At 40.5% G+C, this 17,769-nt stretch overlaps 2 protein-coding genes across 2 annotated transcripts; both read right to left on the reverse strand.

Moving 5' to 3' along the window:
- Positions 1-1,677: 1,677 nt before the first annotated feature.
- LOC111608961 lies at positions 1,678-17,536 on the reverse strand. Its single transcript, XM_023335802.1, has 11 exons — positions 17,039-17,536; positions 16,874-16,939; positions 16,711-16,726; positions 15,858-15,962; positions 13,565-13,624; positions 13,317-13,507; positions 13,114-13,208; positions 12,337-12,525; positions 4,248-4,461; positions 2,841-2,952; positions 1,678-1,903 (listed from the first exon to the last, which is right to left on the reverse strand). The coding sequence occupies exons 2-11, from the start codon at positions 16,937-16,939 to the stop codon at positions 1,836-1,838; spliced, it is 1,116 nt and encodes a 371-aa protein (XP_023191570.1). The 5' UTR covers positions 17,039-17,536; the 3' UTR covers positions 1,678-1,835.
- On the reverse strand, positions 9,822-11,155 carry LOC102221733 (ladderlectin-like). Its single transcript, XM_023335024.1, has 4 exons — positions 11,004-11,155; positions 10,669-10,803; positions 10,258-10,369; positions 9,822-9,996 (listed from the first exon to the last, which is right to left on the reverse strand). Exons 1-4 carry the CDS (start codon positions 11,022-11,024, stop codon positions 9,911-9,913), a joined length of 354 nt encoding a protein of 117 aa, XP_023190792.1. The 5' UTR covers positions 11,025-11,155; the 3' UTR covers positions 9,822-9,910.
- Positions 17,537-17,769: the final 233 nt, after the last annotated feature.

Consider the following 17,769-nt stretch of genomic DNA (forward strand, 5'->3'; position numbering starts at 1 on the left):
GCTACCACTAGCATATTGAGTCACTAGCATGTCAATACTACCAGTAGAATGAGAGTAGCATGTAGTCTAACATAAAAATAGCTCCATTCAGTTTGCAAACATTAGAGAATAAAATTTGCCATAATATTAAGGGTAGTGTAAATCAGTGGTCCCTAACCTTTTTATCACCGCGGACGGTCTTGGCCATTTTACTGTGGCCCAGCAGGGGTTGAGGGTGGGAGAACTGTCACAATAGGCTTCTGCATGTTGATGTGTCTGCTACAGCCTAGTTCACATGTTGAGTAACGCTTTACTAACTAATGTGTTGATGATGCCGTTGTGTATGATATTTCTGCTCAAGCTATTTACAGATTTGTCAGGTTGCCAACCCAATGATAAACTCGTTCCTACGCCCTTCCCTCCAGCCACGAAGGACTGAATTAAGACTTGTATGATAATTCAATAATATACTGTGTTAACCTGGGATCCAGCAGTAGGAAGAGGAGGAGTTTCAGGAAGGAAACCCTGTGATGTCATGGAGACCTAAAAACCCCACAACTAGGACAAACATTCTCTGTCATCCTCCATTTTGGATGGCAACACTGGGGAGACAGTATGCTCACTGGCAGAGAGAAGGCTCCTCCATGTCCCAGGAGCTAAAGATTCAAAAATAAAGGTTACTGTTAGTGCATCCAGTACTTAATCCCAGCCAAAGGAATAAACCATCATCCAGGTTTACTTAGGATTCTGCAGAAGGAACCGTGGAATTACAGGTTCCCTGAAGTGTGCACAGCAGAGATGTGCAGATATCAGCAAAAGTGTCATTTACAGTGAGAAAAACTCTGTTAACAAAGGCTGCCAGCCAAATGCCTCTGATGACCTGAGCTGAGGAGGAGATTGTGGATGTAGCTGTTTTCACCAACAGCTTGAAATAGGAAACAAACCTCTGACCGGGTGCAGCAGACCCTCTTCGGCGCTTCCAGGACAAGCAGGTGTAGACAATGGAAGGATGAATGATAAAAACAATAATGCAGTTTAAATAAAGGGATTGAAAATAGTTTGGCATGTACATTTTTAGGTTTCTAGTTAACTTTCAAACATGTAAACGTAGCCACAAGAGTTTAAGACACATTGCATTTATTTTTATAAATCTAGGTTTTTACTTACTGAGTCCCGACAATCCTTTATTTTTAAGCAGTCTATGTTCTGTATTCTCTTTGTGGTTATATTCAGCTAAGCACACTGGGGTTCTGTAGGATTTTGGTCTGAGCGATGGGATTACCATGGTAGAAAGTTGATTCTCCGTCTGCTGAAAAATGTCTGTATTCATGTGTTTTGGATCATCATCCTGCTGTAAGACCTAATAACGACCCAACTGCAGTATTCTGGTTGGGTCAACAGATTTTTAACTAAAGATGCTCTGGTGTTTCAGAGGTTTATGATGACAAACATTTTTACAAGGTTTCATTAGGTGTAAAATATTTGTGACACTAGTGAATTTGTTCAAAACAGGTGGTACAGAGTTTATGAAAACTGTTCATATTTCATAGATTGTTATTACTATACTGATGCACTGATATTCTGATGATTTTCAGCATAAAGTTATAGCTGAGATTTAGAACTATTACCAATTAGTTTATAGTTGCTGCTTAATTGGAATTTTGACATATTTTAAATCCTATAATTAAATCAATCAGATTTCATAGAAAGAAAACATTTATTTAAGTGATCAAATGAAGTGAAATCAGGTTCTTCCAGCAGTGATGTCATCGAGGCTTGACATCCAGGGGGAAGTGACATCACCAGCAGGAAAGCCATATGGGCATTTCAGATTATTAGATATAAGAAGAGAAAGGTTAGACATGTATAGCACAGATGAAGGGAAGCTTCTTGGCACAGTCCTCATCATTCACATGTTCTGCTTCTGCAGAGACAAAGAGACAAATCCTGACTGCAAACCTTTGACAAAGACTTGGACATGATTTGATCAGTTGCAGAAAGCATGCAGGGCAGATGAAGTGTCTTGCCCAAGGACACAACAGACATGAATGGAGTCTGGGTTCTGTGGAACTATTATAAAATTATTTTTGTTGAATGTTACATTGATGTATAAGCATGAATTTGCCTTTATAAGTTACAAGGAGACTACAAGTGGGGTCTTGCTTTGTTCTGCGTTCCCTCCCCCATGGTGAGTCTGGCCTTTGATAGCCTTTAAGATGGATTTGCATAGGCAAGTGATAACGGCACACTGCAGCCTTAACCAGGCTAGAAGACAGGAACCAAAATGTGGATCAAAGAGGAGGTGAAACAAATGGTCGCAAACTTCATAACTTTGTCCCAAGTCAGGAAATGTGGTTACTGATCAGAGATGTTTGCTTCGAAGTGGTCATCTGTGCTCTGTAGCCCAATAAAACTCTTCGACTACTGGCCTTAAAACAAATGGATGACCGTGCTCTTAGCTAAGGGGGGTGCAGAGCGGTTCAGGACAGTCATTGTGGGGCTGCAGATTAGGAGACACAGAAAAAGGACTTTAGATCTCACTGGGATTGTCTTTGGGTAACTGTATGCATGTTTGATACTTAAGTGGATCTCCAAGATATATCTTGTACTTTTAATAAACTTTGGTTGATTTTATCTCACCGACTCTTCTGGAATCTCCTGCATCGGCGAACCATAACTGGAGACGTGAAAGTCTCCAACAGTTCGAACTCTGTAATGGGTGGGTTCCAGTTCAAACCAGGAACCCACCAATTACAAGACAAACGCTTACCTACTAACCCACTGGACACAGAGATATTATAAAAACATACATTTAAACGAAATGATTAAATTACAGATTGTGTAACTCCAGTAATAAATACCTCCTACATTGATGTTCATGCAGTGTTCGACTCCACCATCATTCTTTGGCTCACTGGCTGCCCAGTTGGAAAAAATAAACTTGGAACCATCACTCCACATCCAGACGCCTTCCTGAAAGAACATCTTAGTTTTAAGTTCCTATGCAAACAAATCACACAGAACCAACATAGACTTCTGTCACTCATTATAGAAAACATGAACTGTGTTTGGATCGTTTCTATTTAAAACCCTCAGCTGGTCAGAGCAGCCGGTGGAAAACAGAGGCAGGTTCTGGTTCTGTTGGAGGTCTCCTCTCATTCCTCTCCACTGTTGCCACATGCTTCCTCAGCATGAGGGAGTTTAGCATAGTCAGTTATTCACAGTGACGTGCGGTCAGGGGAGGCAGGTGAGGCAGTGCCTCACCTGCCATCATGGAAAGTATATAATCATAATCAAATATATAATCATAAAGTAATTTAAATTGTTATATTCATCCGGTGGTTTGTACTAAAAAATATTTATTTTTCATGTAGCTTCACCAATTTCGATTTTTATTTGTTCAAAATGGCTGAATTTTCTTATTTTCCCATTCAAATGCTTGGAAGCGATGCCGGTGAGGCAGCAGCGAGCTCTGCCTCACCTTGGATTGCGCAACCCCTGGCTCTGCGCTGGCTGCTAAGCGGAGAGAGCATGTTGCTGTACGGCGTCAATAAAATGGTTTAAACAAATTTAATATGTGAACTTATTTCCAATAATTTAGCTTATGTATATAATGTACAGTGCTTTTTGTCACCAACTGTGTTTGTGTAACGTGTTTCGTGTAATGAGCGATTATAAACGGCAGAGAACAGGTTCGAGGTGAGGCAGGCAGTTCTCTTGCCTCATGGCAGGGGGCGCTCAAGATCCCAGACGTTCGTCTTGTTCACTCCTCAACTGCCGAGTAAGTGACAGCGAGCTAGGCTAAACGATTCGGGAAGCAAGTCAAGTGCAGCGATAGATTTTGTGACCTACAGTTTGTATGTGTAAGGATGCAGAAGTGAAACATAACCTGTAAACTGCTGTCAATCTATGCATCTATTTGCAAATCTGATTCTGATGACGTCAGTGCCTCACCAGCTATGAACCTCACCGCACATCACTGGTTATTCAATACAACTAACTGGGTTTCCTGAGATAACTGTTGACCAATTGATATTCTAATCTGCAATTAACTGCATCGTGTTATAACCAGGATCAACTGGAATGTATTTGACTGAACTGACCACTTTATTAGGAACACCTGTTCAATTCAATTCAGTTTATTTATATAACAACAATTCACAACAAAGGTCGTCTCAAAGCATTTACAAAAAGTGCCATGAAAAATGCATCTTGACATAAAAAGTGATCAACCAACCAGAGTTATTTATATGTTTTTAAATTCTTACCTCTGCTGAATCATGAGCTCCAACCCAAGTTTGTGTGTGTTTTCCACTTGCATAGAAGATATTCTCTCTGATGAAGTTGTACTCCCCTGTACTGTGGTATGAGGCCAGATGTGAATCCAATTGGAGGCAATATTTCTGAAAAAGGCAACATAGGTTTAAACTTTCCTCTGTGCAGTGAGACAGTTGGTGCAGCTGAATATCGACCTTTAGAAATTATGGTTCTATTTGTTTAATGGAAATCAGTTTCTGTAACCTTGTTGTTGGTGAATCTTATTGTCTTATATCAATAAATTTACATTCTTTTGAATGTAGCAAATCTGCTGTGACCATCACATCTGTTGTACCTCAGCTGAAGCCCAAGACATTTCATTAGACAGAAACATGAAACAGCGACGGTCAAACCAACTCCAGCCTGCAGGGCAGTCAAGTGCTGTTGGAGCTGGGAAATGAGAGAAGGTAAATACATAGATCTGATAATCAGCATCGTTTTAACACCGAACACAGACCAGAACGTACCTCTCAGTTGACATCCGGCCTGTGGATGGAAAAACCCAAAGTTTTAGCACAAAATTCCCAACAAAACAAAGTTTCCTCATTGAACTTCGACCAAATGATGGCTCAGATTGCTCCATCTGATCTACGTCAGTCAGCCAAAGCTCACAACAGGGACATACCAGTCATTGTTTTAAGTCCTTCTCCATACTTACATCAGCTCCATCCCAGAGTCCAAAGCTCAGACCAAGAAGCAGAGTGAAGACAAGACCGGCAGCCATCTGTAGAAAGAATCGTTAGGAAAGTTCATAATTAGTGTCACAAATCAACTCAATCATGACATAAAGCATCATGATGAGCAGTAGGACTTTAAATGTCACCTTGTTTTGATGGTTAGTTGAAGAGTCTGTTCCAGCAGCAGTTTCTGGTCACAGGATGTCTCAGAGATGGAAACACAGACTTTATATACCTTCACTTTGTTTGTCTGTGAAGTGGAAATCTTTGAGTAAGTCACTGTCTGTTCTCGTTTTTGTCACTTTTTTACAAAGTGTTCAAGTTGTTGCAGAATCTTCCAGGATTCGGCCAAGGACGTTTTCCTGGTAGCGTGAAGAGTTACTTACCATAAGAACCGATTAGAACCGGACCAAACCGGCTGATGTTGCCACTTCTGCTTCTCTGTCCAGAACAGTGTTCTTGTATGGAATGTACTCTCTGATGACAGAAGTGTATTAAAAATGGACGTATCTGTTAGATGTTGCTCTGCTTTTCCTGACTCTGTTGGATTCAAAGTCCTTTGACTGCCTTCAAATAAAACACTTGAAAGATAAAGTTGAAACTTTATCAATTCTTGAGTGGTTTCTCTAGCTGTGTGATAAGGAATTTCCACCACATTCTTGGTGTCAGAAGTGGGATCTGTCATGCCAGAAGGACTCTGTGGCAGAGGACAAGAGCATTCGGCCATCCTGAAGACTCAAAAACCAGCTTCAGTCCTCCTGTGTTAAAAACAGGGCAGGTTCTGGATCCTTCTCCAGATTTATGTCTCAAGACAATCCTGTCACAGAGGTCTAGAGATGATTCTTTCTGTTAGTTCTATCAAGATGCAAGAAAGGGCAAATTTTTCTTATACAGTATTGTTCAACCATTTTGTCTTAAATATGCTGTAGGAGCCACTGTGCTGACTCCATCATTATGTTTTGTTTGGTTGGTAAATTTTAAGTTAAACTATGGACCCTTATTGACACCTAGTGGACATTGTTTACATATTTAATTCGATCAGTCAAGCAGAACTCGTCCAGCTGTACGGTTGGTGTCTTCGTCTGTCCTTCAGACACGTTTGTTCCTTGGACACTATTTGTCTGTAAGTTCATTTTATTAATCGTTATTCCAGCATTGTGTAATATTTTGTAGAAAAGTTTTATGTTTCCCAACCAATATTTAAAGCTACATCGTTAGCTATTTGGAGAGAATTGGGAGTCACATGTTTGCCTAATTGTTTTCTGTATCTGTAGCTGATGTATACTTTTGTGTTTTGTTACAGTTTTACAAAAACTAAAATTAAAGAAAAGAAAAGAAAAACAAACCAGCAAAGAGTTGCAAAATAAAACAAGAAAACTATCAAGGACTGGATTATTTTCAACAACTCAAGTGTTAGCTAGCTGTCTAGCTTTGTAAGAGCAACACATTGTGAGGGCAGCATAGCCACAGTTTGATGACTGTTATAAATTTCGCCATGCTCTACATACAAAGGAGGGAATAAGTTCAGTTTTTGTCATTTGTTTAAGAAATTGCAGTGACTGCAGTGTGCCACAATAAAGCTGATAAACAGGTGAAGAACAAAACTAGGCAAACCCACTTTCATTCTGCCTTTTCTCACTCTGTGTCAGCATTATCCTAAACGCTGATCTGTTGCCATGGGAAACCGACAGACAACAGCTCAACGAGCAGATAGAGCAGAGATTACATTCAAACGTATGAGGGGAAAGCGATACCAAATATCAAACATTTCCCACACAATATGTACCTGAAACACCAAAACAGAACATCTAGTCCGTTACATCATGTTGTCAGGCTTGCTGTCTAAATTGTGATTAGTTTTCTCCTGACCACCGCGGTGGTTGATTAGCTGATTTAAACACCTGCTCTACATAATGAGTTGGTGTGTGGATTGTCTTATTTCAGTGCTAACAAAACCAAAACACACCAAACTGTGCAGCATATAGGTTATCAGAGTCAATAGTAGATTAGCAACTGTTAGGCTACCATAACTGATGTACTGTGCATTTTTTCAATATTTTCTTTAAATGAAAACTTTTTTCTCACCTGTTAAATGTGAAACCCTTGAACATTGTTACAGTGCCTTGCGAAAGTGTTCAACCTTTTGCCGCTTTTCAGCCTCCAGACATAAAGATCTAAAATGTTTATTATTTTGTGAAGAACCAACAACATGTGGGACACAATCATGAGGTGGAACAAAATTTATTGGATAAGCAGGTCCCAGGTACTGCTGTGGAGAATTTAAAGCCGGATTTGGATACAAAAAGATTTCCCAAGCTTTAAACATCTCAAGGATCGCTGAGCAAGTGATCATATTGAAATGGAAGGAGTATCAGACCAAATCCACCAAGATTCCCTCTAAACCTTCTTCTGGAACAAGGAGAAGAAAGATCAGAGATGCAGCCAAGAGGCATATGATCACTCTGGAAGAACTGCAGAGATCAACAGCTGAGGCGGGAGAGTCTGTCCATAGGACAACAATCAGTGGTACACTGCACAAATCTGACCTTTATGGAAGAGTTGCAAGAAGAAAGCCATTTCTCAAAGATATTCAAAAATGTATGGTTTAAAATTTGCCACAAGCAATGTGGGAGACACAGCAAACATGTGGAAGAAGGAGCTCTGGTCAGATAAAACCAAAATCAAACTTTTTGGTCACAATCCAAAACGAAAGACAGCTCATCACCCTGAACACACCATCCCCACTGTCCAACATGGTGGTGGCAGCATCATGGTTTGGGCCTGCTTTTCTTCAGCAGGGACAGGGAAGATGGCTAAAATTGATGGGAAGCTGGATGGAGCCAAATACAGAACCATTCTGGAAGAAAACCTGTTACACTAAAATAGTAACAATTTTAGTGTCATGAAGTGCGGTGATGTGAATGGTGAGGCAGACGCAGCAGACCCAGAATGAGATGATAATGGAGATTTAATAATTAGAACGAGGTGCATACAAATCCAAAAAACAGTCCAAAATCCTGGCAGCACAGCGGAAGGCAGAGGCTCAGCACTGGTAGCAACAGGACGTACGAGGACAAACGACAACACACGACTTGCTTAGACACACGACAAGGACCCGACAAAGACACAGACACACAGGTGACACTAAATACACAGGAGGTAATCAGGGAACGAGACACACCTGGGGACTAATCAAAGGGAGACAGGACAACACGGAGACTCAGAGACACAGAAAACTCTAAATAAACACACAGAAAAACACAGATCCTGACAGTTAGGTCTTTATGTTTGAAGCCTGAAAAGTGGAAAAAGGTTGAAAAGTTCAAGGGGGTCGAATACTTTCGCAAGGCGCTGTGTCTATGGCTGTCGTAGCTTTGAACCGCTAAACATTGTGTCCTTTTTTCTGATTTTTCCGTGATTGTGGTATTTTTCTGACCACTGATATTCCTGACTCAATGGACAGTAATGCTGCACGATAAGTCATGTAATGTCTCAACATGGCCATTAGAAACCAAATCCAAAAGAAAGCATTAATTACCTTAGAAAAATGCAAAATATGAAGACATTTCTCCAGAGAGTGCTGTGCGACCCAGGAAAAAAGCTGTCCCACATCAGTGACCTAAACTAACTGTCTTAGCTCAGTTACTTTTATATCAAAGTACATCAAGGTGTGTTTTTGCTTTCTGATGTTATCGTTTAGAGGTGGACTCATCCTACATCCCAGCAGAAAATCTGCTGCACGTAGGCAAAGCGGGAGACTTCTGCCCGGATCCAATGCAGGTGTCATATTATAAGAAAACAATTCTACCAAAGGTCACAGAATGAATCTATCCTCTATCCAAGCCATCCTCTCACAACTCCTTACCATAGTTTTCCCAAGCTAAGAAAAATGGATGTGCTATTCAATGCAGAAACATTTTCTGCTCAAAGAGCGTGGGACTGAATTTACTTTCATCTGTTCAAACTGCTCCAAACAAGCTGCTGAGTCTGCACAGAGCTCTCCTGATCTCTCCTTTGACCCAGTGCATTACTACATTAAACAGCAGATTTTGATTGATTTGATTCATATAATATCTTTAAACTCCTATAACAGACATGAGCAATTTCAACACTAAGACAACTATTCCACTCAATATTTTCTGACTAGTTTTCTACTTCTTTGATTATAATGAACTAGAAACATTTTTCAGATGAATAGATGACTTAAACTCTTAAAGTGATGTACTATAAAACACTGCGCTACATAGACTGATTCTAATCAAATCATGATTATTATATGTAAAGAAAAAAGCCCTACTGACTAAGTTATATATTGATTAAACCATGAGTATAAATCGAACCTAAACTGAGGCCTACTAAAAACAAGCATAATTAAACTCATATCTCCAGCGGTAGAAAGTTGATTCTCCGTCTGCTGAAAAATGTCTGTATTCATGTGTTTTGGATCATCATCCTGCTGTAAGACCTAATAACGACCCAACTGCAGTATTCTGGTTGGGTCAACAGATTTTTAACTAAAGATGCTCTGGTGTTTCAGAGGTTTATGATGACAAACATTTTTACAAGGTTTCATTAGGTGTAAAATATTTGTGACACTAGTGAATTTGTTCAAAACAGGTGGTACAGAGTTTATGAAAACTGTTCATATTTCATAGATTGTTATTACTATACTGATGCACTGATATTCTGATGATTTTCAGCATAAAGTTATAGCTGAGATTTAGAACTATTACCAATTAGTTTATAGTTGCTGCTTAATTGGAATTTTGACATATTTTAAATCCTATAATTAAATCAATCAGATTTCATAGAAAGAAAATATTTATTTAAGTGATCAAATGAAGTGAAATCAGGTTCTTCCAGCAGTGATGTCATCGGGGCTTGACATCCAGGTGGAAGTGACATCACCAGCAGGAAAGCCATATGGGCATTTCAGATTAAAAGGCATGAAGAGCTTTGACGTGTCTGGCACAGACGAAGGGGAGCAACACGCCACAGACATCATCATTCACATGGTCTCGTCCTGTAAAGAGACAAATCCTGACTGCAAACCTTTGACAAAGACTTGGACATGATTTGATCAGTTACAGAAAGCATGCAGGGCAGATGAAGTGTCTTGCCCAAAAACACAACAGACATGAATGGAGTGGGGGTTCGAACCAGGAACCCACCGATTACAGGACAAACTCCTACTTACTAAGCCACCAGATACAAAGATATTATACAAAATATATTTTAAACTAAACTATATAATTACAAGTACTGATTTCCCAGTAATAAATACCTGCAAAGTTGATGTCCATGCAGTTTTGGTTTCCACCGCTATTGCTTGGTTCACCGAGGCCCCAGTGATGAAACATAAACTTGGAACCATCACTCCACATCCAGGTGCCTTCCTGAAAGAACATCTTAGTTTTAAGTTCCTATGCAAACAAATCACACAGAACCAACATAGACGTCTGTCAGTCATTATAGAAAATGTGAACTAGAAACTCCAACAGAACCAAGTTTGTCAGTTCAAGTTGACTGAACTGACCACTTAATTAGGAACACCTGTTCAATTCAATTCAGTTTATTTATATGACAATTCACAATTATTGTCTCAAAGCATTTACAAAAAGTGCCATGAGAAATGCATCTTGACATAAAAAGTGATCAACCAAACAGAGTTATTTATATGTTTTTAAATTCTCACCTCTGCTGAATCAAAACCTCCAACCCAAGTTTGTGTGTCTCTTCCAGATTCAGTGACGATAAGCTCTCTGATGAAGTTGTACTCATTTGTACTGCGCATTGAGGCCAGATGTCCATCCAATGAGAGGCAGAGTCTCTGAAAAAGGCAACTCTGGTTTAAACTTTCCTCTGTGCAGTGAGACAGTTGGTGCAGCTGAATATCGACCTTTAGAAATTATGGTTCTATTTGTTTAATGGAATTCAGTTTCTGTAACCTTGTTGTTGGTGAATCTTATTGTGTTATATCCATACATTTACATTTTTTGAAATCTGCTGTGACCATCACATCTGTTGTACCTCAGCTTTAGCCCAGGACATTTTAACTTTCACATACAGGAAACATCGACCGTCGTACCAAGTCCAACCAGGACCACACTTTTCACAGTTGGCAACTGGAAAATATTAAGAGAGAAAGTAAATGCATCCATCTGATAATCAGCATAATTTTAACATGAAACACAGTCCAGAAGTTGCAACAAACATTATGATAAAAGTACATTTAAAAATATGTGAAATTAACAGAAATGACAGATTATAAACATGGGAATCATGTCAATTGATAATAAAAAAGTATAATCAATATTAAATTAAGTCAATAATAAAGTAAAAATAGTTCACTTTAACAAAAGATTTTATTAGATGACAGTTTACATTTACATGAAAAACCTCTGTGTTATGATTTTAGGTAGGTTTTCGGCTCACATGCAGAACACTCTCAGGAGATGAAAGGAGAAGTAAATAAAGATTCTTGAACAAACAAGAAAATGTGAATGAATGAGCTCTTCTCAGGGTTTGACTGGAAGCCGGGAACAACAGACCTTCTGACCAGGTGAGCATTGTGGAGCTGGGATCCTTCTCCAGTCAGCGAAGAGGCGGTTCTGTTCTGAAGTGCAGTTTAGAACAGTGATGGTATTTGACCAGATGTTTCTGCAATTACGGATGTAGTTTTGAACATAAGTAACTGATTTCTTTCTCATCTGCAAGGAAAAGCAGAGGTTGATAACAGAGAGAGATGTGTGTGTTGTGAGCACAATCAACCTAGGGTATGGTTCCATTCAGATGGACTTGTGGAAGTAAGGCATTTGAGGGTGGATTCCAGTTCTTGATTCATTTGTTCGGACTGTCCGTTGGATTGTGGATGATAACCGGATGGCTCCGATGGCTGAGCAGAATTGTTTCCAGACTTGTGAAATGAACAGAGGACCTTGGTCTGATAGGTTTCTTGTGGGATGCCATGAAGACATGTTTGATAAGGAGTTGGGCGATCTGGAATGCGGTGGGAAGTTTTCTGAGGGGAATAAGGTAACAAGCCTTAAAAAATGGTCGATAATGGTTAAGATGGTGGTTATACCTTTGAATACGAGGAATTCTGTGACAAAGTCTAAAAGATGTGACACCAGGGTCTCTTGGGGATGGCTAGAGGTTGGAGCAGACCGGATGGTGATGAGAAGATTTGTTGCAGGCACAGATTGAACAGGCAAGGATGTATTCTCTGACATCTTGTTGAATTGATGGCCACCAGAAGTGGTGATTGATGAGAGCTGTAGTTCTACTGGTTCTGGGATGAGCAGAGAATTTGGCAGAATGAAACCAGTGGATGACGCCGGCTCTGATTGAGGCGTACGCATACGTATGGTTAGGTGGGCTAGTTTTAGGACCTGGTTTGGACCGTAGAGCTTGGTTAATGACGTCTTCTATTTTCCAGGTGATGGTGGCTGTGGAGCAGGTGGGCGGAAGAATTGGAGAAGATTCTTTCACAGATTCAGCAGGTGAGTGTAGTCTGGATAGTGCGTCAGGCTTGATGTTCTTCGAACCGGGTCTGTTAGAAATAGAGAAGTTAAAACAGGAGAAGAATAGTGACCAATGGGATTGTCGGGGATTTAAATGTTTGGCTGCTTGGAGATAAGAGAGGTTCTTGTGTTCTGTCCAGACCAGCACAGGATGTTCTGCACCCTCCAACCAATGACTCCACTCCTCCAAGGCAAGTTTTATATCCATTAGCTCTCTATCGCCTATGTCGTAATTACTCTTGGTGGGAGAGAGCCTGCAGGAAAAGAATGCAGATAGGTGAATTTTGTTATCAGAACTTGTACACTGGGAGAGGACAGCTCCAACTCCAGTCTCAGATGCATCCACTGCCACAATGAACTGCTTGCTGGGGTTGGGCTGGCTGAGTATGGGCGCGTGAGAAAACAAGTTTATTAGACAGAGGAAGGTGGTGTTGGCTTTGGGGGTCCAAAAAATGAAGTCTTGGAGGTTAGGGCTGTTAAAGGTGCAGCTGTTTGACTATAGTTTCTGATAAAGCAGCCATAGAAATTAATGAAACCCAGGAATCTTTGTAGTTGTTTGCATGTTTGTGGTAAGGCCCGTCAAGAACTGCCTGGATCTTTTCAGGAGTAGGCCATACCTGTCCGCCCTGAGGTTGTACCCTAAAAAGGTAACTGATGATTTATGACATTCGCACTTCTCTGCTTTGTCATACAGTTTGTTTTCTAGATGGTGCTGGAGAACCATACGAATATGTTTACTATGACCTGACAGAGTTTTGGAGTATATGAGGATGTCATCAAAGTACACAAAAAACAAAATGTTCTGAAAATCTTGGCGGACATCATTAATGAGGGCTTGGAAGAAGGCGGGCGCATTGCAGAGACCGAATGGCATCACCAGATAATCAAAATGTCCTATGGGAGTTTTGAAGGTGGTCTTTCGTTCAGCCCCCTGGCAGACCCAGAGCAAGTGGTGGACGTTGCGGAGGTCGAGTTTTATGAAGATGGTGTCACCGTGAACTGGTTTGAAAGCTGAGGAGATTAAAAGGAGAGGATATTTATTTTTGACAGTGATTTGGTTCAAAATACGGTAGTCGATGCAGGAACGCAGGGATCCATCGTTCTTTTCCACAAAGAAAAACCCCGCTCCTAACAGGGAAGAAGAGCAGCACATTATGTCTGCGGCAAGCGAGTCTCTTATGCAAGTCTCCATGGCTTCTTGTTCTGGGCGTGAAATGTTAAATAACTGACTGGAGGGTAATGGAGCACCAGACAGGAGATCAATAGCACAATCATATGGTTGATGAGGGGGTAAAGAAAAAGCTTTGGTTAAACTGAATTCTGCAGTGAGATTGTGATATTCAGAAGGTTTATGTGGGGGGAAAGGTGGAACGGAGACAAGTGGAGTGACAAGAAGAAGACCAGGACTCAATATCTAATTTGGACCAGTTGATGTGTGGATTGTGTTGTCATAACCAGAAAAAACCTAGGACAACAGAAGACTTAGATGTGGGAAAAACAAAAAAGGAAATTTCTTCACAGTGTTTACCAGAGATTATGAGATGGAGGAGTTTAGTCATGTGAATGATCTGAGGTAATGGCTTGCCATCGAGAGCAGTGACTCGTAGGGGAGAGATAAGTGGAAAAGTCTCAGTCTGGGATTGTTGAATTATGCCTCAATCTATTAAATTGTGTTCACAGCCGGAATCAAAGAGAACTGAAAGGTTTAGAGAATCATTGTTGAATTCTAGTGTGGCAGGGAGCAGTAGTCGGGGAGATGATTTCTCTTTAAGGTGGCCCTCCAGCCTCCTCGAATCTACTGGCAAACTTGGGCTTTTGGTCAAACGGGACAGTGTGCAATAAAATGTCCCACTACCCTGCAATAAGGCACTGCTTTGAATCCATATGCCTCTGACACTGGAGTTAACCGGGTTCTACCAATCTGCATAGGTTCAGGCTCTGAGGCTTTTGGTGGAGAAGGTGGGCATAACAGGGGAGTAGTGCAAGGTGGGTTGGACCTGGAAGTTGGAAATCTCTTGTATTACGTTCCTGCAGTCAATTATCCAAACAGGTGGCAAAGGAAATTAATTCATTATGAGATTTTGGTTAGTCTAATGTAACCAATTCAATTTTCAAAAATTTGTTTTTTGCATGGAAAAGGGGACTTTTAAGCGCAGATGCATTCCAGTTGGAAGCAGCTGCACAGATTCTGAAGTCAATGGCAAATTCTGCGACTAATTTATTACCCTGTTTTAATTTCTGGACAGAGAAGTGTGATCAGGATCCTGATTGAAAGTTTGCTTAAACTCCACCAAGAATTCTTTGAACATAATGCTATAATCGTTGACATCTTGGAACCAGGTTTCCACCCACTCCAACGCTCTGCCTGTGAGTAATGAGATGATGTAGCTTATCTTAGAACCGTCACGTGGAAAACTTTGAGGAGAGTGGTTAAAAGCATTGTAAAAGTGAGCATTGCAACAGGAAACCCCTGCAATGGCTTACATCACCTGCACATTTTTCTGGTGAAGTGAGACAAAAAACTCATGGGTAGACTGGAATTGTGGGTGGAGCTGGAGCTCGGTCAGGGGAAGGAGGAGAAGCTGGTTTGAAAGTTGTGCAAGAGGTGGGTTAATTGATCCAGACATTGATTAGTTTGATCCTGCTGATCACAGAGACACCTAAGGACAGAATCATGAGATTGTATGAGAGAATTCTGTTCTGAAAGAGGTCTGGTCAACCCAGCAGACTGGAAGCTGGGAACAACTGGATCACTGAAAACAGAGTAGACGAGAGCTGAGTAGGTAGCGGAGTGAGGACAAAACTGCATGATAAATTCTCTCGCTTACTGATGAGCTCAGTTTGGAGCAATTTGAGCCATACAATCCGAGCACGTACGGCTCAAATCGCTCCATCTGATCTACGTCAGTCAGCCAAAGCTCACAACAGGGACATACCAGTCATTGTTTTAAGTCCTTCTCCATACTTACATCAGCTCCATCCCAGAGTCCAAAGCTCAGACCAAGTAGCAGAGTGAAGACAAGTGGCGAGTACTTGAGAAAAAGGAGTTTGGGAGTCGTCAGTCAAGGAAGATGGAACCAGGAAATGGACAGAGGATCTTGAGACTTGAGAAGGTAACCAGGGTGACACTAAAGAGCAGATCCCAGGGAAACACAGAGAAGACCTTCAAAAAAGATCAGAAAGGTGAGCTCGAAGGTTATCACAAAAACTTGAGGAAAAAAACACAGTGGTGACTTCTCTGAGGCTTGAAGTACCATAGTAGACAACACTCAGGCATCAAAGGACTGACACCCTGCTCCTCTTAAAGCCAGGATAACAACGGGGATTATCTGCAGGTGCGATCAATAATCAGCAGGTCTGCTCTCTGGTGACAGCAGCCCCATGGCTCCATCTAGTGGAGAACCTGAGGAGGTGGAAGGAAATAGAAATCCCCCACACACAGGTCCCAAAACCCCGGTTCCCAAATCTGAAATTACACAATTATTGGTTCTGATTCAGTTATTTTATTCAGAAAATAATTTACCTTCTTAGCATTTCTAGCTGCCTTTTGTAAAAACTACTGTGATCTATGCACCTTGTAGGATGGGATGTTTCTATACAATACTGACTGAACAATTTATTAATTTACTTTATAAGTGGCACCCTCTTGTGGATACCTACTGGAAGTGTAGAACCACAGAGAAAACACAACATCCCACTTTCCCGACAACATCAAACATTACGGTAAAAATACATAAAAAGAAAAGAAATTACAGGCTATGTAATTATGTCAGTTAATCATTATGAAAAAGCATAATCAATGTTAAATTAAATTAATAATGAAGTTAAAAATATTGCACTTTAACAAAAGGATTTAGGAGATGACGGTAATTAGAAAATATATTCACATAAAAAACCTCTGAAATGACACATTTAATGGTTCTGATTCCTTTACTTTATTTAGAAAATAATTTGCCTTACTAGCATTTCTAGCTGCCTTCTGTAAAATTATAGTGACCTATCTGCCTTGTGGGATGGGATGTTTCTATGCAATATGTACTGATTAAACAATTTATTAATTTACTTTAACAGAAATTAAGTCCTCTACTTCTGCGTAAAGGACAACCCAATATATCCAATCTATGCAAAAGTTTCCTAAGTTTTTAAAGAATTTCTCACAAAGTAATTGTCGTCTTTTAGGTGTTAGAAACTCCAACAATAAAAGAAGCACGTACCTTTCATTTGAGCTGCCTGTGGATGGAAAAACCCAAAGATTTAGGACCTCATTGAACTTCGACCAAATGATGGCTCAGATTGCTCCATCTGATCTACGTCAGTCAGCCAAAGCTCACAACAGGGACATACCAGTCATTGTTTTAAGTCCTTCTCCATACTTACATCAGCTCCATCCCAGAGTCCAAAGCTCAGACCAAGAAGCAGAGTGAAGACAAGACCGGCAGCCATCTGTAGAAAGAATCGTTAGGAAAGTTCATAATTAGTATCACAAATCAACTCAATCATGACATAAAGCATCATGATGAGCAGTAGGACTTTAAATGTCACCTTGTTTTGATGGTTAGTTGAAGAGTCTGTTCCAGCAGCAGTTTCTGGTCACAGGATGTCTCAGAGATGGAAACACAGACTTTATATACCTTCACTTTGTTTGTCTGTGAAGTGGAAATCTTTGAGTAAGTCACTGTCTGTTCTCGTTTTTGTCACTTTTTTACAAAGTGTTCAAGTTGTTGCAGAATCTTCCAGGATTCGGCCAAGGACGTTTTCCTGGTAGCGTGAAGAGTTACTTACCATAAGAACCGATTAGAACCGGACCAAACCGGCTGATGTTGCCACTTCTGCTTCTCTGTCCAGAACAGTGTTCTTGTATGGAATGTACTCTCTGATGACAGAAGTGTATTAAAAATGGACGTATCTGTTAGATGTTGCTCTGCTTTTCCTGACTCTGTTGGATTCAAAGTCCTTTGACTGCCTTCAAATAAAACACTTGAAAGATAAAGTTGAAACTTTATCAATTCTTGAGTGGTTTCTCTAGCTGTGTGATAAGGAATTTCCACCACATTCTTGATGTCAGAAGTGGGATCTGTCATGCCAGAAGGACTCTGTGGCAGAGGACAAGAGCATTCGGCCATCCTGAAGACTCAAAAACCAGCTTCAGTCCTCCTGTGTTAAAAACAGGGCAGGTTCTGGATCCTTCTCCAGATTTATGTCTCAAGACAATCCTGTCACAGAGGTCTAGAGATGATTCCTTTTGATTTTATGCTGGCTGCTCTGTGTTTAGC

This window comes from Xiphophorus maculatus, chromosome 1 (assembly GCF_002775205.1).
Source record: "Xiphophorus maculatus strain JP 163 A chromosome 1, X_maculatus-5.0-male, whole genome shotgun sequence".
Lineage (NCBI taxonomy): Eukaryota > Metazoa > Chordata > Actinopteri > Cyprinodontiformes > Poeciliidae > Xiphophorus > Xiphophorus maculatus.

Bases quoted from the DNA above. Each gene is read 5' to 3' on its own strand.
- LOC102221733 (XM_023335024.1), bottom strand. From the start codon at position 11,024: ATGTCCTGGGCTAAAGCTGAG. The intron at 10,804-11,003 runs GTACAACAGATG...TGCCTTTTTCAG, and splicing joins TGTCCTGGGCTAAAGCTGAG to AGACTCTGCCTCTCATTGGA. The intron at 10,370-10,668 runs GTGAGAATTTAA...ATGTTCTTTCAG, and splicing joins GAGGTTTTGATTCAGCAGAG to GAAGGCACCTGGATGTGGAG.
- LOC111608961 (XM_023335802.1), bottom strand. From the start codon at position 16,939: ATGGCTGCCGGTCTTGTCTTCACTCTGCTTCTTGGTCTGAGCTTTGGA. The intron at 13,625-15,857 runs GCAGACCTGCTG...CTTCCCTGTTAG, and splicing joins GGGGCTGCTGTCACCAGAGA to GAGCGGGGTTTTTCTTTGTG. The intron at 2,953-4,247 runs GTAAGAATTTAA...ATGTTCTTTCAG, and splicing joins GAGCTCATGATTCAGCAGAG to GAAGGCGTCTGGATGTGGAG.